General features: G+C 41.4%; 2 protein-coding genes across 6 annotated transcripts in view; both read right to left on the minus strand.

Moving 5' to 3' along the window:
- Positions 1 to 20,248, minus strand: part of VWC2L (von Willebrand factor C domain containing 2 like) — a 123,008-nt gene extending 102,760 nt beyond the window's left edge. For 3 of the 4 annotated variants that reach the window (XM_083714912.1, XM_083714909.1, XM_083714911.1), the window contains exons 1-2: positions 18,931 to 20,248; positions 15,966 to 16,435 (exon numbers count right to left, since the gene is read on the minus strand). In XM_083714912.1, coding sequence (XP_083571038.1) covers positions 15,966 to 16,358 — 393 coding nt within the window. In that variant the 5' untranslated portion in view covers positions 16,359 to 16,435; positions 18,931 to 20,248. The remainder of the gene's footprint in view (positions 1 to 15,965; positions 16,436 to 18,930) is intronic. The other variant, XM_083714910.1, reaches the window with a different exon arrangement.
- A 52-nt stretch (positions 20,249 to 20,300) lies between these two features.
- Positions 20,301 to 22,073, minus strand: part of SPAG16 (sperm associated antigen 16) — a 444,022-nt gene continuing 442,249 nt past the window's right edge. For both annotated transcript variants that reach the window (XM_083708993.1, XM_083708994.1), the window contains one exon: positions 20,301 to 20,587. In XM_083708993.1, the coding sequence (XP_083565119.1) occupies positions 20,412 to 20,587 (176 nt within the window). In that variant the 3' untranslated portion in view covers positions 20,301 to 20,411. The remainder of the gene's footprint in view (positions 20,588 to 22,073) is intronic.

A 22,073-nucleotide genomic window follows, 5' to 3' on the forward strand; every position in this document is an offset into this window, starting at 1 on the left:
GAGATTTTCTTTCCTTTTCTTTCCATCTGGTCTGTCAGTTCAGGGCAGCTATTCACCTTCAACTCTTGTATTCCTAGTAATACTGAGTTGTAAGTGGTTTATTCCTGTGCTGGTGAGGTCTGAGTCATGCCCTTTCTTTTCCTATAGCTTTAGAGCCTAATATGGTTATTTTTAGCTAATTATATAAAATCTGTCATTGGATGGCTTAATATGTCACAGTCCTTTAAACAATTAGTAGGATAATTATATACTTTGCATTAAATTAATTCACAGACACTTCCCCCAGCCTAGATATCAGCACTTTCCTGTCACTTTTTATCAGTGCCTACATTAAAATTGCTTACATTAAAAATATGTGGGAATTTTGTTCACAGGCTAAGAGCAGCACGGGTACCTTAAGAGCAGAACATCATAGGCAAACATGTAATCAGTATCTCCAGATACAAAGTAACGCCATGTTATGCTTATGACGTAGCAGCTGGTGATGACTGTCCAGCATGGACCCAGTGTCTGTCATTGGATGACTGGCATCTAAGGCTGCACTTCCAAAACTGTGGGAATGTTCTGGGGTGCAGGAGAGGATATATTGACTAATTATATCCTTATCCAACTTGTGCTAACAAGTTCCCAAAATATCAGCAGAGTTTATAGACATTCCCCTTTAAGTTCGCAACGGTAACGCTTGCACAGGTTCGCTAGAACCTCTATAATAATTACTCTGGTAATTTCCCCTTTGTTCCCTCTTAAAATACAAGACACGACACAGTCTTTATAAAAGTATAAAAGAGTTTACTCACGTTCTGTTCACAATATGATCCCAGAAGGTAGGCAGGCTTAAAAAGGTTACATACACTTAAAAACTATCTTATAGGAAGATAGTACTGTCCTCTCTTGGCTGAGAGCCAAGAGGGCATGTTGCTCCTTCAGAAGATGAAGATGGCAGAGAGGCAAGAGGCAAGAGAGAGAGGCAAGAGAGAATGGCTGCCTGCCCTGTGCTTTTATCATTTACCTGCACAGGTGAGGCCACACCCACCTCTGGTCACATGCGGAGGAAGTCCGTCCCCAGGAAGTTTACCTGCTTGCTGGACAGACATCCCTCCCCATGTTCTAACATGTACACTCTAGGAATGTTGTCATTGACTGCTCCTGTGTTTACATCCCACAAAAACAAGAAAGGCTGCATCCTTGAATTTAAGCATTCTTGCATTCTATATTTGGATTTAAGCCAGACAATGGACATCATGGATGGCAATGTGATTGAATTGGTTTAACAGTGTTGCAAATGCAGCTGTCTACTTAATTTCAGTGGAAGCAATACAGCAAAAAAGAGAAAAGAAGGGGGGGGAGAACAAGCTTGGAGGCCATATGCAGGTTCTGCCGTAGATGGATCCTCTCTCCAGTCCAGGTGGCTCAGAAACCCTCTTTTAAAAGCAATAATCATACTTGTGGTTATATGGCTGTATTTAGTTCCTTTTGCCTTGCTGAACAGCTAGTCAGAGGAATGACTGCTTCTTCAACAGGGCTTTGTGTGCAGTTTTGGACAATGAATGTATTCACACTTGGATTATGTGCATAAGTCAAGATGAACAGAACAACATAACTAGAGGAACATTCAATTCGGGACATGTGGCAGTTCTTTTTTTACTGAACTGCCTGCACATTTGTAATCCAATTTAGCTATTAGAACCAGTTTATGCCAGAAGCAGAGATGCTATGATAGTCCAGCAAGTCCAGTATCTGAAGCAATTATTGCAGTTCAGCTGCTGTGTAAATTATTCTTAACCTTCTTTTTGTCCTATTCTGAGTTACTGTCCATTGGGGGGGGTGTTAGGGTTGGATGCACAAATGAGGTGGGGTTTAAAAATTCAGATATGCATCCAAATGTCCATCTGAATGTGCATTCCACTGAGACCAAAGGACAACCTTTGGTAGGAGCGAAACAGTACAAACTTAAAGCCTTCGCAGATGACCTAGTTTTGACCCTACAGGAGCCAGAATCTAGTACGAAAAGAGTATTACAATTGATTCAAGAGTTTGGTCGAGTGGCGGGTTTTAAATTAAATAAGCAAAAAACTAAGGTATTGGAAAAGAACTTGACAGTTACAGAGTCAGAAAGGTTTCAGAAGGAGACAGAGTTAAACGTGGTTAAAAAGGTAAAATACCTAGGGGTGAATATAACAGCAAAAAATTTGAGTCTATTTAAGGACAATTATGAGAAATGTTGGTCAGAAATTAAGAGAGACTTAGAAAGTTGGACAAGACTGAAGCTTTCCTTGTTAGGCCGAATCGCCGCGATAAAGATGAATGTATTGCCAAAAATGTTATTTTTGTTTCAAACTTTGCAGATTGTGGACAAAACTGAGTGCTTTCGGAAGTGGCAGAGAGGTATCTCCAAATTTGTCTGGCAGGGCAAAAAGCCCAGAATTAAGTTTAAGATATTAACGGATGCGAAAGAAAGAGGGGGCTTTGCCCTGCCAGACTTAAGGTTGTACTATGAATCAGCAGCTTTCTGCTGGTTAAAAGACTGGCTGCTTCTCGAGAACACTGATGTATTAGATTTGGAAGGTTTTAATAATGCTTTTGGTTGGCATGCATATTTATGGTATGACAAGGTTAAGATTAACAAGACTTTCAAGAACCATATTGTCAGAAAAGCAGTCTTTAATGTCTGGACAAAATACAAAGACTTATTGGAAAATAAAACTCTAAGGTGGCTGTCACCATTGGAAGCTAAGGCCCGAAAAAAACTCAATATGGAGGCCAAATGGCCGAAGTATTGGGAAATATTAGAAAAAGATGGAGATAATTGGAAATTGCAGAGTCAGGAGAAAATGAAAGTCAAAGTGCGAGACTGGCTACATTATGCTCAGATTAAAGAAGATTTTAAACTTGACAAAAAGTTAGGATTCCAGGTGGAAAAATCGAAGCTAGAAACGGAATTCTTAGAGCCTAAGACTAAGGTACTTTCAAGAATGTATAACTTGCTGTTAAAATGGAATACACAAGATGAAACGGTTAAATCGGCTATGATAAAGTGGGCACAGGACATTGGATATAACATCATGTTTAAGGACTGGGAGAGGTTGTGGACTACGGGGCTGAATTTTACTGCATGTAATGCTTTGAAAGAGAATGTTATGAAAATGATATATAGATGGTATATGACCCCAGTCAAACTTGCAAAAATGTACCGCTTGTCTGATAACAAATGTTGGAAATGTAAAGAAAATGAAGGAACATTCTTTCACCTCTGGTGGACTTGTCCTAGAGTGAAGGCTTTCTGGGAAATGATATATAATGAGCTGAAAAAGGTGTTTAAGTATACCTTTCCTAAGAAACCAGAGGCCTTCCTTCTGGGCATTGTCGGCCAGAAGGTGTTAAAGAAGGACCGAACATCCTTTATGTATGCAACAACAGCAGCAAGGATACTTGTCGCTAAGCATTGGAAAACTCAAGATCTACCCACACTGGAAGAATGGCAGATACAACTGATAGACTATATGGAACTGGCCGAGATGACTGGCAGAATCCGAGACCTGGGAGAAGAGACGGTGGAGGAAGACTGGAAGAAATTTAAGACTTATTTACAAAAATATTGTAAACTGTATGAATGCTAAGAAGGATGCCAGAGTATAAAAAACTTGGCACCATTAAGTTAGGTGAAGGGAAATATGAAGAGAAGCTAAATTTAAGAAAAGGCAAAGTTTGGGAAATTTTAGGTTATATTTTAATTTTTGAGATTTGAATTAAAGTTACCTAAATTAGAGAAACAACATCGGAAAATAGATAATAAGAATAGAAAAAGGGGATAAATTTGCTGGATAGAAATTTATTGTCAGGAATGCAGGAGCGGGAGATGTGAGGGAGTCCAAGAAGTTGAGAAAATTATGTTAAAAGATGTGTTATATTATATTGTTTCTTTGGTATTGTAATTAAGATAAAAACTATCAATAAATATTATATAAAAAAAGGACAACCTTTGAACATATTTATGTCATCAGCTCCTAAATGCAAGACTGAGACACTGAAGCTTTCGAAGACCATGGGCCAGGAAGGCTAAAGCTATATATAGGGATAGATTTTATACATCTATAATGAGTACTGTGGCCCACAAGAAGACCTCAGCAGTGCTGGCTAGGGAAAGTGAAGGCACAAAAGGTGCAGTGAAGACATTGAAATGTGTCACTGTTGAAAGATGCACAGTCTGTCCCTTATATGGCCCCTAGTCTGGGTTTTCCATCACCAGACCATCCCCACTGCTACGCATGATTATAATGCTGGATTTCTGTATGGTATAGAACCAATGCCTAGACAGATACTTGACTACTATAACAACACTAAATAAATGGCTTACTTTTTATATAGGTACTATTCTCGTTATTGTCTGACATGCCCTTCTACTTGAATATGTATTGCTTTTATCAGCCATGACAGAAATATAGTAAGTCAGTAATTTCAGACACTGTTGCATAGGCAGCGTCACTGTAATTTTGCCAGGAGGGAGATAATAAATCATACTTTTCCATTTGACTGATGTTCTGTTTCTCTTGTCTGGTTTCAGCAGCTGAGTTCTATCTGGCATTGTTCATCGTTTCTCTTATTAAAGGATATGGCACATTATTGAAAATGCTTTTGTGTGCAAAGATTTTCAAGCAGTACATGAAATTATAGAAAACATAATGAAAAGGCATCATTGATCCTGGTTGCAGGGGGGTTCACCATGCTCCCACCCTTGGGTGACTTTATTAGTCATCATTTTTGTAAATTGAGAACAGCTTAACGTTCCTTGTGATGTGCACCACTGGCCAGTCTACCTAGAGCCAAGAGGTTTTCCCAATGTTTGCTTAAGCCTTTATTAACTTACTTTGAGCTGAATGCCTTCTAGAGCTCAGCACAGAAATGATTTGAGCATTTCTGCCACTCAGTAAGCAAACTGGGGAAGGATGTGTTTGGAGAGAGATGAAAGAATTGCCAATATTCTTAAAGATTTCTAGTTGCAAGGTTGTTGTTGTTTTAAAAAAATCTACTGTTAGAAAATAAAGCACCTCTAGCAACTTAAATTAGCCAATTATGTAGATATCAGTTTGAGGAAAATAGAGGACTGATATAACTCACATACATCCAAAAGATATGTTTTCTGATATCTGACTCAGATACCTTGTTACTTATAAGACTACCCTGTTTGCTGTAGAGAAATTAGGATACAGAAGGATGTAAATTTAATTATTGTTTTGTGTTGTGAATACCATTTGATGTGGAGATATGTTGAGTTATAGAAGAAGCAAAACATTCTCCTCTTGCCCAGTGTGCAGACTGATATTTTTCAACATGTAACTTTGAAGTGATTTAGGGAGCACTGTGTAGACTGGATTTCATATGATAGTTGTGCATTGTGGAAGGGATGTGCTTTTGCCCCCCCCCCCCCGCCCCTTATGCTTCCTTCCCACCTGAAATGATAGATTCTGGCTTACTGCAGACCTTAAAAACATTTCAGTCTTGAAGACAGAATGGATATGATATTTGCAAGTAAGGCACCATGTAGTATGTGCTTTCAATCTGTGTCAGAAGGGGGGAGGGAGGAAAGAGAACCCTGGCCTTAGATAATTTAGGTGCTGCTGAAATGCAATAATGCACAAGTGGAAAGCAATACATATATAATGCAAACCTTCTTTAATATAATTGCATTGATTGAAACCTGTTTAAGGAGAATTAACAAAGGAGCAGATGCCTAGTATTCCCAAAACAAATGTTCCTATAATTAATAGATCATCAGTGCTTGACAAGGTTATTAAGACAGCTATAAATTGGATTATAAGACCATATGCAAAACTGGCCAGAGACTTTTTTATACTTATCTGGCAACAATGGCTCTGCATACACAGACCCCCTATTTTAAAACTGTGGTTTGCCACCCTGAGGCATAAGAACATAAGGACACAAGAACAGTCTGCTGGATCAGGCCAGTGGCCCATCTAGTGCAGCATCCTGCCCTCACAGTGGCCAACCAGATGCCTGTGGGAAACCAGGGAGCAGAGCATGAGCACAAGAGCCCCTCCTGTGGTTTCCAGCAACCACAGGAAGCCTTGCTGCCTCCAAATGTGGACACAGAGCATAGTCATCATAGCTAATAGCCGTTGAAAGCCTTCTTCTCCATGAATTTGTCCAAGCCTCATTTAAAGCAATCCAAAGCTGGTGGCCATTGCTGCCTCATTGGAGAGTGAGTTTGATAATTTGACTACACACTGCATGAAGAAGTACTTTCTTTTATGTGTCCTAAGTCTTCCAATATTTTATGAACTTTTATCATGTCACCTTTTACTTGCCTTTTCTCTAAACTAGGAATTCCCAGTGCTGCAACCTTTCTGCATGGGGCGCCACTCCATCCCTTTGATCATTTTGAGGTGAAGCAAGCAGAACTGTACACAGTATTCCAAATGCAGTCACACCATTGATTTGTATAATGGCATTATGATATTGGTAGTTTTATTTTCAATCCCTTTCCTAATAATTCCTATCATGCAGTGTCCCTATGTCACAACTGATCACTTGGTCAACATCTTCATTGTGCTATCTACTGTGACCCCAAGGTCATTCCTGGTCCATCACCTCCAGTGCAGACCCCATAAGCATATACATGAAATTCAGGTTTCTTGCTCCAACATGCATCACTTTACACTTGTTTTCATTGAATTGCATTTGCCATTTTACCATCCATTCACTGAGTTTGGAGAAGTTCTTTTGGAGCTCTTTGCAATCTCTTTTTGTTTTAATAACGCTGAACAATTTGGTGTCATTAGCAAACTTGCTCACCTCACTGCTCACTCCTAACTCTACATCATTTATGAACAAGCTGAAAAGCACAAGTCCCAATACCAATCATTGAGTGACTCCACTTTCTACTTCTCTCCATTTGGAGAACTGTTCATTTATTCATACTCTTTGCTTCCTGAAACTTAACCAATACCTCACCCATAGCAGGACCTCTCCTCTTTCTCATTAACTGCTAAGCATACTCAGGAGTCCTTGATGAGGCACTTTGTCAAAAGCTTTTTGAAAGTCCAAATACACTATGTCAGCTGCATCACCTCTATCCATACGCTTGTTTAAACTCTCAAAGAGAGTTTGTGAGTAAGAACGTTCCCTTGCAGAAGCTGTGCTGGCTCTGCTTCAGTAAGCCTTGTTCTTCTATGTGTTTGGTTATTTATCTTTAACATACTTTCCACCAGTTTTCCAGGGACAGAATTAAGCTAACTGGCCTAACATTTCCTGTATCCCCCTTTTAAAAATTGGCATTGTTTTGGCTACTTTCCAGTCCCCAATATGGAGGCTGAACCTAATGACAAGTTACATATTTTTGTTAGAAGACCAGCAATTTCACATTAGAGTTCTTTGAGAACTCTCAGGTGGATGTCACCCAGACCTAGCAATTTGTCGGTTTTTATTTTGTCTATTAGGCCTAGAACATCATCTCTCATCACTACTATCTGTCCTAGTCCTTCAGACTCTCCTCTTGAACTGAGATCTGCCCTATCTTGCAAAGATAGATGTGAGATTGTAGCTTCTCCACAATCTCTTTATCTTCCTTTACAACTCCTTCGACTCCAGCACTATCTACCAGGCTACTGAGATCATGAGCAACATCCACAACCTTTGTAATAGGAAGGCAATTCATGCTGCTGTCTGTATGTCCACCACATACCCGACTACCTATATCCTTAATGATTGAATCACCCAATACCACAATCGCTCCACCCACTGGACAGGTATCCTCGGCATGAGAGAATACATTATTGTCTCCCAAAGAATTGGTCCCTTCTAAACGAATGCCTCTCTCTTCCTCAAGGTGATGTTCTCTTTCCTTGAGACCTTCATTCTCCCTGATAGGAGGGGAGCTGCCATCATGGGAGTGGCACCAGCTACCACATTCCCGAAGGCCTTCTCCACTCCCTCTCTGCCTCTTTTGCACTTTCCAGCTCTGCCACCTTGGCCTCAAGGGAACAAGCTTGCTTCCAGAGAGCCAGGAGCTCATTGCACCTCTGACATACCCATGACTTCTGCTGCATGGAGAGATAATTATATATATGGCAACGGGTGCAAAACACTGGAAAGCTCTCATGCCCCTGCTGGCTTTCTACTTGCCTGGTTGCTGTTGTTTCATTGTTTCTGTTACCTAACTAAGAGTTGGGGATTACTTTGGGCAGAATGCGCTGCCTTGGCCTCTTCACCCTGTTGCCAAACTCACACGTCTGTTTAGCTCACCTTGATAAGCAGCCAGGGCCAAGTCACTTTGTCAGCTGGGGCTCATGGAGTGGGTTCCCTGACTAGCTGGTTCAATCTGCACATGTTGACAGAAACCACTTCCCTTATAGGCCTCCCCCCCTTTCTGTCTAATATTTAGAACTGGGGTTTTCCTTTCTAATTTAGTCTATAACTCGTCAGCTTATTAACACCATGGTCCCATCTTTATCACCAACCAATGTAGATATTTGTTTAGGGAGATTTGGCTCAGTTTTCTCCCTTGGAAACTTAGAACTTCATGCTGGTTTTCCAGGGAAGAAAACAAAACGCCATGGAGCAGAGAAGAAATGCATAACTGAAATGGGCCTCTTGTTTCAAAACAAAAGCTGAGTTCAGGGAAAGTTTTTCAGCATCTTGAAGAAGAATCATACAAAACAAATCCAATATAATAAATTAGCTGAAATCCTCCACTGAACTGGATAAAGCAAAAAATAAAATAAAAATAAAATAAAATAAAATAAAAAATGCTGCCACAAACTCTCCCATGAAACTGGATGAAGCTATTCATTCATTATCTTCTAATGCAAACTTCATACACTTGAGACTGAATGGAATTTAAAATGAGAGCTTAGAAGGCAGTAGCTTTGGATCAGGTAACAAAAGAGGGGTGGTTTTTGTTGTTGTTGTTGTTCTGCCTCCGCTTAATTTGAATTCAGTTCATGACATTATTATTACAGTCATGGCTTGGTTGTCAAACGCCTTGGAAGTGATTGTTCCGGTTTTTGAATGGTTTGTGGAAGCCAAATGTCTGGTGCAGCTTCCGCAGCTTCTGATTGGCTGCAGGAGCTTCATGCAGCCAATCAGAGGCCGCACTTTCATTTCTGAACATTTTAGAAGTCGAACGGACTTCCGGAATGGATTCTGTTCAACTTCCAAAGTACGGCTGTATTATCATCATTGTCATTATTATAATTATTATTACTTTTTATTAAATTTGTATATTTCTGTTCATCTGAAGATCACAGGATGGCTCACAACATCAAAATACAAAATGAGAACACAAAATACATAATAGTAAAAGAAAAACAAACCAATAATGGAGACTCACCTGATGCCTACATTACATAAATGCAGGCGCCGGGTGAAAACTTTTCTCTTCAACCGGGTTTGGCTGATTAACATTCTATGGCTTTTAACACATTTTAAAAGCCATAGAATGTTAATCAGCCAAACCCGGTTGAAGAGAAAAGTTTTCACCCGGCGCCTGCATTTATGTAATGTAGGCATCAGGTGAGTCTCCATGGGGAAGCATTCCAAAAACAGGAAACCTGCACTGAACTCATAGGTTTTCACATAGGTTGAGTTCACAAGAACTTGGGTTTGATCGTATATCACATTAACAATTAAGGCCACTGAGACATGAGAACTAGTTGAAGGAAGCAGGGATATGTGAAAAACAACAACACTCCATTTCAATTAGCCTTTCACTATACTTTAGTTGAGATCCCTGCATTGCAGGGGTTTGGACTAGAAGACTCTACAATTCTATGATTCTATGAGGAACCTCAAAATTTGCCTCAAAACTTCACTTTAGCTGCAATTTGGTGTCGATGTGAAATATTTCATTAGATGTATAAATATGACCACCATCCAAAAAAATTCTTTGGATGCTCTTTACACAAGCAGGATTCTCCAAAATCACCTTGATATTTTTCTTTAATATAGATTAGGGTTACCTGTCTACCCAGCAGCTCTTCCTAGCTGGAGTAATTTATGAAGTAAATGAGCTCTTTATACATTACTAGCAATGGGCAAGCCATCTCTATCTTCATTCAGACTGAACTGGGCCAAAATAACTCTTCAGTTTTGTCCAGCTCTGTGGTCCACAGACAGGAACAAAAGAGCTGGCATTCAACACTGCAGAATCTTGTTCTGAGTTGGGAGAATCATAAAATAATTGAATTGTATAGTTGAGGACTACAGAGAGCTGTTAATCACGTCTCCCTTTCCCTTCAAATTATGTTTTATATGTGAAACATATTTTAGTGGCTAAGTAATTCCACCAATTGTCAGCACTATTCACCTCACCCTGATGAAGAACACTAGTCCCCACTAAAGACAACAAACTAGAACAAGGAATGAGTTTAGCTCACACTCTCTTAACATTGCAGTAAGATACAAATAATTTAGGAATAGGGTGAATAATAAAAGTCTTCATTTATTTTTGACCAGTTTTTATACATTTCCAGAATGGTTTCTTTGTGACTGTTAAATGATAAGTTGCAACTATTACTGTAGCACCTTCACCTGCACTGTGGTAGGTCAATGTTGTTATAATCCTCATCTTGCAGAGGGCTGGTCAAAGGGACATTTTCAGTTGCTGGCTGACTGACACAGGATTTAAAGCAAGGTGTTCATGAGTCTCAGTTCAATCTCTTGGCCATTCTGACTCTTGCCTCATGGCTGGTACAGTTAACCACAAATCACTGGTCTCCTCTCCTGAGTAAGACTCCAGTCCTCCTTCCCCCAGTGCACACTCATCTGTGTCCTGCCAGTTCCTGACACCCTACCATCACCCTGACACCTGATAGTCTTTCAAAAATGCAATCATAGGTAAGCTGTGCCACATGTGTGGTGACTTCCTATACAGATGTGGCAATCAGACCATGCTATCTCAAACTGCACAACAGAGGGGTTTTGATGGGATGGTGACAATTTCTGGAGCAATGCAGAGAATCATTTGACATGAACAGGCTGCCATGTGGGGCAATCTTCATGCAGCTGTGCTTTCATGGGACTATTATGCTGCTAATAACACATGTGAATTTGGACATTCAAGCTTTTCCAGCAATGTTGCTAACAATTTAACTGATGCCAGTTACTTTGACTGAAGTATTCTATGGATAAGATGGGATAAGCTCCACCCGGCCATTCTATTTCCTGGAGTGCCTTAGCACCTAAGCCAAGCTAACATATGGCTCACACAATCAATTATCAGAGAGTGGGCCTACTGGTGAACCTAGCAATATCCCAAAAGTGGATACACATATAGCATCCCTCCAGACATGTGAGCATTCCTCACCGTTCCATAGTATGCAATTCACATGGAGAAACAGAAGGTTCAGTCTAGCAAAGTTGAGTGCCTTTAAATCCTACTTATTCTAATGGGAGAATACTCCAACTGAAATGTCATTCTTCTAACCGATTGTTGTTAGTTGACCTTAAGTCCTACTTGCAGTCACCATGTTCAAGGGGTTTCTTAATGGTCCATGTGAATGTATACACAGTGTGGGAGGCAACTATATGTGGTGTGAACAGCTCTTACTATTAAGAGATCTCACATCTGTAATAACAAGTTTTAGAAAAAAAACTAATGAAACACAGTCAATAAATGTGGTACACGTTGCTCTTTTGCTCCAGCAGCGGCATCTGTTAACAGAAGAGGAGGGGTGGCAATTTTTACAAGTTTGTCCTCCTTCCTGCAGTCCCTCACCCCACCTCAACACACACTCTGTTCTGGTGGGCCCCAACCACCCTGAGCAGATTTTCAGGGGAGACTGTGGAAGGCAGAATTGGAAGTAAATGCTTCCCTTTCTGTTCCATTAGCGGACACCAGCCTTGTGGGACCTTTCTCCCCCTGGCGACTCATTGACTGAGCTTGTCGAGGCCTGGAATACCCAGCTCCTGGCAGCCATCAATGAGATCGCACCTAAGCGCCCTCTGCGACCCCGCAGAAACTGGGCTCCCTGGTTTACCGAGGAGCTCCGGAAAATGAAGCGGGACCTCAGACGGCTAGAGCGAGTATGGCGGGGTGCCCGTGACGGAGCTTCAAGAACATCTTATAGGGTTTTTATGAAAACCTACGAGATGGCAGTGAAGGCCGCTAAGAAGTCCTACTTCTCAGCCTCCATTGCATCCGCTAGCTCTCGCCAGGCGCAATTATTTAGTATAATTCGGTCTTTAACGTCCCTCGAAGGACAGCCAAATTTAAATAATAATTTGACACACAGCTGTGAGGCATTTGCGAGCTTTTTTGTGGAGAAGGTCCTGTTGCTCCGCCATGACCTCCCTGCCAATTTGGATACAATAAAGGAACTGGAGGCCCCTCGACTGTCCTCGGGTTCAGTATTGGACCACTTTGACCGGATATCCCCAGCCGATGTGGACAGACTCCTCCGAGCTGGAAAGCCCATCACTTGTCCTCTCGACCCGTGCCCGTCCTGGCTGATTAGAGCGTGTCCAGACGAGGTGCGGGCCCCCCTGGGGGATATCATCAATTTGTCCCTTGGCACCGGGATATTCCCAGGGGAACTGAAGGAGGCAGTGGTGCGTCCGCTTTTAAAGAAAACATCATTAGATCCCTTAGATCTATCCAATTACCGCCCGGTTTCGAATCTTCCATTCCTGGGTAAGGTGATTGAGAGAGCGGTTGCTGAACAGCTTGGTAGGTTTCTGGATGAAACATCGGCTCTGGATCCATTCCAGTCCGGCTTCCGCGCTGGTCATGGGACCGAGACGGCTCTGGTCGCCCTAACAGATGATCTCCACAGGCAGCTGGATCGAGGCGGGTCGGGGCTGCTGATTCTTCTAGACCTGTCAGCAGCCTTCGACATGGTTGATCACGAACTCTTGGACCACCGCCTTGCCGACGTAGGGATCCAGGGCACAGTCCTTCAATGGCTGCGCTCGTTTCTCTCTGGTCGGGGACAGAGGGTGGCGCTTTGGGGGGAATTGTCATCCCGCCACTCCTTGGTGTGTGGAATGCCCCAGGGTGCAATACTCTCCTCGATGCTTTTTAACATCTTTATGCGCCCCCTCGCCCAGCTTGTCCGGAGTTTTGAGCTGGACTGCCATCAATATGCTGATGACACCCAACTCTATCTGTTGATGGATGGCCACCCTGACTCGGCCCCAGACACACTGATCAGATGCTTGGAGGCTGTGGCTGGATGGTTACGTGGGAGCCGGTTGAAGTTAAATCCTTCGAAGACAGAGGTCCTCTGGCTGGGACGGGACGACATGGGACTGAGGGGGCAACTCCCATCTCTTGCGGGGGTGCAATTAGTGCCAGCACCGTCCGTTAAGAGTTTGGGTGTAATCTTCGATACCTTCCTCTCCATGGAGGCGCAGATTGCAGCTATAACAAAGGTGGCATTTTTTCATCTCCGCCAAGCTAAGCAGTTGGCTCCTTACCTCTCTCGCCCTGACCTAGCCACTGTGATCCACGCGACGGTCACCTCCAGACTGGATTATTGTAACTCGCTCTACGTGGGGCTGCCCTTGAGACTGACCCAGAAACTCCAGCGGGTGCAGAATGCCGCAGCGAGACTCCTTACAGGGTCTTCGCTTAGAGATCACATTCATCCGGTGCTATACCAGCTGCACTGGCTCCCGGTGGAGTACAGGATCAGGTTTAAGGTGCTGGTTTTAACCTTCAAAGCCCTATACGGCCTAGGACCCTCATACCTACGGGACCGCCTCTCCTGGTATGCCCCACAGAGGAATTTACGGTCTTCAAATAAAAACACCTTGAAGGTCCCAAGCCACAGAGAGGTTAGGCTGGCCTCAACTAGAGCCAGGGCTTTTTCGGCTGCGGCTCCAACCTGGTGGAACGCTCTGTCACAAGAGACAAGGGCCCTGCAGGACTTGACATCTTTCCGCAGGGCCTGCAAGACAGAGCTGTTCCACCTGGCCTTTGGTCAGGGCGCAGCCTGACTCCCTCCTTTGGCAATCTTTACAAAACTTTAGTTTATGGTTGCCATCAATTTTGATTTTAATTACTTTTTATAATGTTTTTATAATGTTGTACTGTTTTAGTGTTGTTAGCCGCCCTGAGCCCAGCTTCGGCTGGGGAGGGCGGGATATAAATAAAATTTATTATTATTTATTATTATTATTATTATATACAACCCCATCTTTAGAAAGATAGTAAGACAGTAAGAAAGGTGAGGCCCTATGATTATTGCTTTTTCTGGGCTTTATATGGGTTTTATCATCTTTGCACTAATAATGCCAGTTGAAAAGGCTGAAGAACCTCCATCTGAGGTTCAGAAAAACTGTGGATGGGGTTGAGGAAAAATCTCTTGAGCTAGATGGACCATCGATCTACTCTGAACAGGGCAATTCATTTTTCCACTTCGTAGGTACTCATTTCCAGACTTACTGAGGCTGTTTCATGCCTAAGGTTACATGTATGAAAAGATTTGCTTCATGATAATTGGAGCCTAACTACTCAAGAGTGCTCCAGTTGAAGAGAACTAGATCTTCAGACTGTCAGAAAAGGCAGGGTGATTTCAGTCACAGAAAGTAACCTAGGCATTCATAGCAGTCAAAACTAATTCCTGCACTAGAAATATACACCGTACTTCAAGCCATTTAGAATATAAGCCTATGATCCCTGAGAAGGCATTTTAGAGGCCGCTGGATCCATTAGATCTCATTTTCTCTATTCTCAGAGATCTCATGTTGGGAAGATCAACTATCAGTCCTGCTTCAATGTCAGAGTGAAAAGAAGACATTCTGGAGAGGGTGTTGCCTTCCTGTTCTCTCAAAAAGCTCACAAAGTGGGGTGGGAGCAAACTATGCCAGTCCTGGAGCTGGAGTACTCCTTACCAATGTTTTCTTGGGGGGGGGGCTTAACAAAAAATTAGGAGGGAGAACAAAATGCCATTAGTGCATTGGGAAATATCGTTCTTCAGCTTTCGATTGTCCTTCACCTGCGCCTTTGGATTGCTCTGTAAACAAGTGGAATGGCAATGGGGTCAGCCTTTCCTGCATAATTATAGAATATGAATCACCTCTTATCAGTTTTGTTTGTTTCCATAGGCTTGGAGTTCTTCAGTCCACCATCTTATTGTGGATCTTCTCATATGTTTACCCATCCTTGATGAAAAATGGAAATACTGTGGCCTTGATCCAGAGAAACACAAGTGGAAATGAGGATGGCTTAGCCCTAGAGTGACTTTTCAGCACCTCAAAAAGCTCCACTTGAGCACTTGGGGACCCTCTTGAATGAGGTGTGGTGTGATGTGAGGGGCTGGGGTGGAAGGGGGAGACACTGAAGGTTGAGTGAAAACACCTTCCATGAGCAGGAAGGTGCGTGCCTGATTTTTTGCCCATCCATCCTTTCCCCACAGCAACATAGCCCACCTCATTTATAAGAATCCTCCAACCCTCAGGAGAGAGGGCTGCCAGGAGAAGGGAGGTGTGGGGAAGTCATTTGAGGTCAGTTCCACTTCCACTGACACTTCTCCACTGGTACAATCATTCTAGGTTAACCTGCAAAATTGATTGTTTCTTTTCTGGTGTTCTTCATTAATACTAGATACAGGTCAGTCAAAGTGCTTAATTGCTGGTTATACTCCTTTGCAGCATGAAAGCTACAACACGTTTTCCAAAGGAGGTAGATGGACTTGTACATATCTCTAAGGAGTCTCATATTTTGGAACCAAAACAAGTTAAAATCTGACACTGAAGGTAACATGCTAGTTCTAATTATCTCTAATGCACCTCCTATTCCCACCCACCTGACAATGACAACACAGAAATTGGATATTTATTGACTAGCATGCCACATCTTTCCCCAATATCAATTAGACATCAAATTAATGCATGATTTTTAAATACTATATGTATTTCTATATCTAAAATACTATATGTATTTCTATATCTAGATGTACATACACAATGAAATAAGGAATCAATGAATTAATATGCATTGGTCTTACCTTAAATTCCTCCAAGATTTTGTAGCTTTTCCCATGGTATTCACAAAAGTTCCTCACTTCTTTGCATTCCGGACAGCATCCATTGTGTTCTACTTTAGTACACTTTGGGTGGATTTTGGGGCATTCTGGTTGGTCACAAACAGGTCCATCCTCAGTACAGACACATGGACAGTTGGAATGCCCTGGAAAAAACCGCTCTCCCAGTTTGTATACAAAACCACTGTCATCCACACAACCTTTCCCTCGATAGTCATCAAATATCAGATTATTATCATTATTTGAGATTTGATCACCTTCATCAGCAGGGTAGTCTTCATGGTTGAAGGCAGCTGGAGTGACCAAACTAGGAATTAGCAACAGAAATATGCAGGCTTCATGAATATGAAGAGCCATCCCCCTCCTCAACTTCTGTATATGGTCCTAATATCAGATATACACAGATGCTTCCATGGAGAGGCCAGAGTGGTGGGCTGAAAACAAATATTTTAAATAGGTACAATTTGAAACATATATAGCTATATAGCAGCTGACAAACATTAACTGATTAGAAATCCTTTCTTTTTATGAACAATGGGGTCAAATCATTAGGTCATGTATGTAATACTAGCATAATCAACTGGAAATACGTGTACATAATTTGGATAATCCTCAAGCTATATTGGCTCTGTCTAATGCCCGGCATTGGTTGTTCATCTAACTTCATCTGGATAGCACGCACAATGTGTACCTCAATATAAACATTCTCCTGGTTAAATTAAACAACGTTCACACAACAGAATGAAATTGTATAAAGCAGTGTATTGCTAAATCTCAATGGATGATGAGCTATATGCCTTCAACTTGTCTCCAGATAACGCATCCATCATTCTAACTAGAAAACTAAAAGGGAATGCTAATCCAAAATGGATTGGACAATATGCCTATTAGCCAAGCAAGATAAGAATTGATACTTCTTGACGTTAGTCAGACTTCTGTGTGACAAACACATGAGTCACATGTTGAATATTTCCCTTGGTGTTTGCATAAATACAAGGAATTTGTTGTTTACATCTAGGTGGCATGCACATTTGTTTACTCACTGGTGCAGATATATATTTTTTAATTGTTATGAGGATGAATTGCAGGTGAATGAGACTTTAATGGAATTCAGTCTAGAGACCATAATCATTTCTACTGGGATCACAACCCAGCACTGCTTTCAACCACCTCAATTGGTTAATTAAAACAAAGATGTAAATATGCCAGATGTTTTTATGGGAAGCAAGAGGTTAAAGAGAGAATGATTCTGAAATGTAATTACATTTAGACTTCGAATGAGAAGAAAATGGTGTACCAATTCTACTACTGAGTATAATGAAAAACGTTTGGTTGTGGTACTTATCTGACAGAAATCAAAATGTGTATTTCTATATGTCTTTTCTATATGAACTGATTCATAATGGCTTCTTTTTCTTAGCCAGTAGCCTCCAGTGTGCCTTACAGGGGCTCAACATCACTGTAGCACTCATATGTATGAGTCCTGGTGGATCCTGAGTGGCTGTGTTCATACTTGGATTTGCTAACTGATTATTTTTCTTATTTTACATTTCCCCTTGCCTTATCTTAGGGCATCTAATATCATCCCCCCTAGTCTTAGGGCATCTAATATCATATCAAAATATACAAGGAGCATGTACAATGAGAAACCTACTAGGCACACTTAATTATTTCAATAGGCCATGTCAACTTAGTATCTCATACACCACCATATACACACAAATAATCCACAGAATTCATAACAGAAGGCATGTACACAGATTGCCTGGTTTCAAAACGAAGGGGAGTCCTGCCTTTCCCTCACACTCTACTTCTATTTTGCTGCTTTGCTATTGGCTGTGCTCACTCTGTCAGACTTACTCCTGTAACACTCTTCTTGCCCAAGAGCAAGAGAAGAAAAGGGTGGGAAGGAGGGTTTTTATGAAATTGGAGAGAAAACAGAAATTCTATAAATTCTAAATTTATAATAAAAATCTTCTATGGCAAGAGTTATTTCAATTAATTGGATGTGTGGCATAGAGTTAAAATCAAAACAATAATCTTACCTCTTTTGAATCTCTTGCTGTCTGGGACCAACTTAACAGTGGTCTATATCTAACTGATATAGACATGCTAATAATGATAGGATATGTAATTTTTATATTGTCATGTACACAATGAATGTGTATCATTTATATACACATCTGTATATGCATCTATATACTCCAGGTTCTTTTAAAAATAAAATGCTGCCAAGCAAGAATGACTCAGGGAAAAAGCAAGCCTTGCATCTTGCAGAACAAACTAGATGATCCTGTTGACAAAGCAGTTTATTCAGTGCTGAGAGAAAGCAAAGAAGGGGATTGGGTGTTTCACATGTCTGCTCAGAATGTTTCATTACTTGAAGTTCAAGATATGCTTTTACCACAAGAGTACATCCTACAGCAGTGGCAAGAGCATTGGGCTCTGTTTTATTTGTGTTGCAGAACTGTTTAGCCTGCCTTTCGGATTCAGCCAGAGAGACACTTACATGCTACAGGTAGGCTCCAGTGAGCCCATGCTTAAAGCTGTGAAAACTTTAGAAAACAAGCAAATTGCAAAAAAACTGATTTATAGTGGGGACAACAGAGAACAACCTATTGAATAAAATCAAGCACTATGAATAAAAAGAAAACAGATTTCACAAAGGATTAACATTGTTAACAATACTTTCCTACAGCATTTGGCCATTGTGGGTATTTTGTTAGAACTTCATTAGCCTGTGTTTTTATAGAGAGAGGAGGGATGGAATAGAATGAAAATTTATTCTGTTGTTTAAAAATTCAACATAAAAATAAGCTCTGGAAAGCTATCACAGTACAAATTTATTCTCTTTTATTATTACTGATTTTAGGGGATTTTAAATTCTTGAGAAGTCTCTATTTTATTTCATTGTAAAATGTATACTTACCTATTCCAAGTGAAAGCTGGAAAGGGTTACAGGCCACCATAGATTAAAATTTCAGCAAGTCCTCTTAATTACACTTCCAAGAAAGAATCATGGAAAATCCCTTTCCCCAATGCCTCCCATTTCACACAGGAAACCCGGAAGATACACCAAGAGACTGAAGCTTTAACCTTGTGTTCAGAATTCAAATCAACAACCATAAGGGGGTCCAGAGGTGAGGCTGCTTGGTATAAAGCTACACTCCAAAATTATGGTCATTGTTGCTAGATTGTTCTTTTATCTCCTTATATCCTTGGTTGCGATCTTCAGTTCCACCCCCCACCAAAAAAGACCCCCACCAGATCACACCGCTCTGTATATCTGCAAAAAAGCAGGCAAGGGTGGAGAATGTGCTACGCTTCCAGTTCCAGAAACAGCAACAGCAACAGCATGCTGGAGCTTAGAGCCAATCCAGACCGAAATGCAGTCAGCAGCACCATCGTGTCAGTGTGGCTTTCCAGAGGCTCTCCCCAAAACAAATGATAGGGGACGTGTGGGTTTCAAGCACGGCAGCAACTTTTGGCAAGATTCAGCACTGAACAGCAGCACCTTCGGAGCACATTCTGTCGAGCCGATTCTGGGATCCTTCAGCACCACGGACAGCAGCCGGCGATTCGCATTTTGCATCATGCAGGCGGCGGAACGTGCCGCTCCTCTGGGCGAAGAAAAGAAATCCTACGCTTCTACTCAGTGGGTCCACGTTCACTCTGGGAAGCTTTCCCTAGACGGAAGGTATTTTCTAAATTACCCATAAATATACTTTTGCATTTGACAACTCCCTTCCAAAGAAACAAAACAGAAACCCTGCCGATTTCAAAACGGTAGAATCAGACGAGACTGCAGGGCTACGTTCCAGGAAGTGGCAGTCGGTAGATTGAGGCTTTCTGCAGTTACTGAATGATGAGGCAAGGGTATCTGTCAAGGCATTGGTCTGAAACTTACACATTCTTGTTTTGCTGTCAGTCAGAATTACTACTTTAAAAAATACATTTGTGTGTGTGTGTGTGTGTGTGTGTGTGTGTGTGTGTGTGTGTGTGTGTAGATCTGTATTGAACTCTAAAGTGTAGATGAATTTAGAGGTTAGAACAAGTTAAATATAGCACCACTGCCAGAAAAGTATATTTTCTCTTCTGCCTTGAGCTGTAGTACCTTGGTGGTGGTGGGGATAATTTCCCCTGCAATTCATCTCCTCTGTCATTAGGCGTCATTGTAAAGCTATTTCTCGAGGAAAATGCCAAATGATATCTTCCTTTCATGCATTCTTTATTGCCAAATAAACAGGCATGATTGCAAAAAGATAGTGTGTGTACATATATATAAAATTAAACTAAGAGATGAAAACTTTGCTTTATTTCAGATAATGGAAATACATTTTAAGCCACCAGCACTGCTAGGAGGGTGCAGGAGAATTACTGTGAGATTTAATAAAATAGTGGACAAGTGTCTCAGTTCCAAATGCGAACGGTACCATCAGAGCCACCCGAGACCAGATGTTCTGCCTTGTGATCAAAAACGATGCTCTGAACTTCATCTTCATGGCCCAACAAGCTGGACAGATGACCCGATTTGAGTTCTAAGGTCTTAACAGTTCCATCGTTGCTTGCGAGAGCTACAATGCGACCTATAACATAGAGCAAGGAGATCAGAGGTCCAGAAGACAAGAGTAAAGAAGCAACTTTGGCAGCTCCGTGCCTGAGGCTGTAGACTCTCATGTTCAATTTATCCATTTTCTGCACATAACTAAGACTCAGATAAGCAAGCACTTTTACCACAAAGTACATAAAATCAATATTTAAAAGAGATTAGATCTGAGAGTGATTAAATAAACCTGAGGATTTCACACTGCCATTCAAGTAAACAAAACTGTGGGGACCATTGTTTAATATAAGGCTTAAATGCCTTTAGTCCAGTCATTCATATTCTGTAATCAGGAAGCAAAATTTTGAATTAAAACATGAAATAAATCTGTAAATTAAATATGCAAATCAATAAAATGAATTTTTAAAACAAACCTTAAGTTTTTTGCACAATATTTTTACCATAGGTATATGTATAAATAAAATTTAGATTGTAAGGGGCCATAAGTGTTTAGCAATGAGAGCATGAACGTTTGCTATGCATTGAAGTAAAAAACTGCCCCCCAAACTGAAGACAGCTACTTATCTAGCAAACCCTTGGAAGAAGAGGATGGCCAGTATGTACACCAAGAGGTCCATTTCCTGCAATACCCCTCCTTGCAATGGAATCGAAACTAAGAGCTTCCAACTTGATTTGAAGGAAGTGGGGGAGCCCTCTTGAATGCTTACTCTGTAATCTAGGTAAAAATATGGACCAGAGAGAATAGACATTTCAATGGCTCTAAAATGCAACTAGCTATTGAAAACATAAATTATATCAGATACTGAGCAAGAATCATTAATTTGTAACCCAGAGAGAGAGAGAGATTATGAAGGTGGATGACAGAAAAGGGTGTCAAAGAGGGCTGGGGAGGATATCTAGAAGCAGCAGTTTTTGGATCTACATTTTCCAAAAACTGGCAAGGGCTAGAACTTCCAACTCCATTACAAAACCTAAAAGCCTGATTGAGTCAAAGGCTATAAATACACACTGCCCTCTGTCACCCTCTATTGCCAGTAACTCAGTTTTCCAGCATGAAAATTTGGGTGGCTAAAGGGAAGTACATGTTTTACTGGTAGCATTCCTTCAGCCAAGCAGAGGTTCCCATAGCAGGAACCTGTGACAGCCTCAAGGTCAAGAGTTGGGTGGGATAACTCAAATCCTTTGGACCCTGGACACATGACGGAATCCATGGAATGAGATCCTGAAGAGGTCCAGCACAGGACTTCATGGCTGCCATGATGACTGTGGGGCTGCCCCAACATGTCATCAACCCAATGCACGTGACAGGCTACACCTTGGACCTTGTTTTCTCAACTGGGCAGGAAGAGGGTGATCTGAATTGCTCTCCCCAGGGTGGCTTGCCTAGGGCCTTCACTATGTAGCTTTAGGCACCAAGTAAAAACATTCCTCTTCTCCCAGGCCTTTGGGTGATTGAACAATCTATGGCATTTTAAACTGTGAGTGTGTGGGGTGTGTGTTATTGTTTG

The sequence above is a fragment of the Podarcis gaigeae genome (assembly GCF_964106915.1).
Source record: "Podarcis gaigeae genome assembly, chromosome: 1".
Classification (NCBI taxonomy): Eukaryota; Metazoa; Chordata; class Lepidosauria; order Squamata; family Lacertidae; genus Podarcis; species Podarcis gaigeae.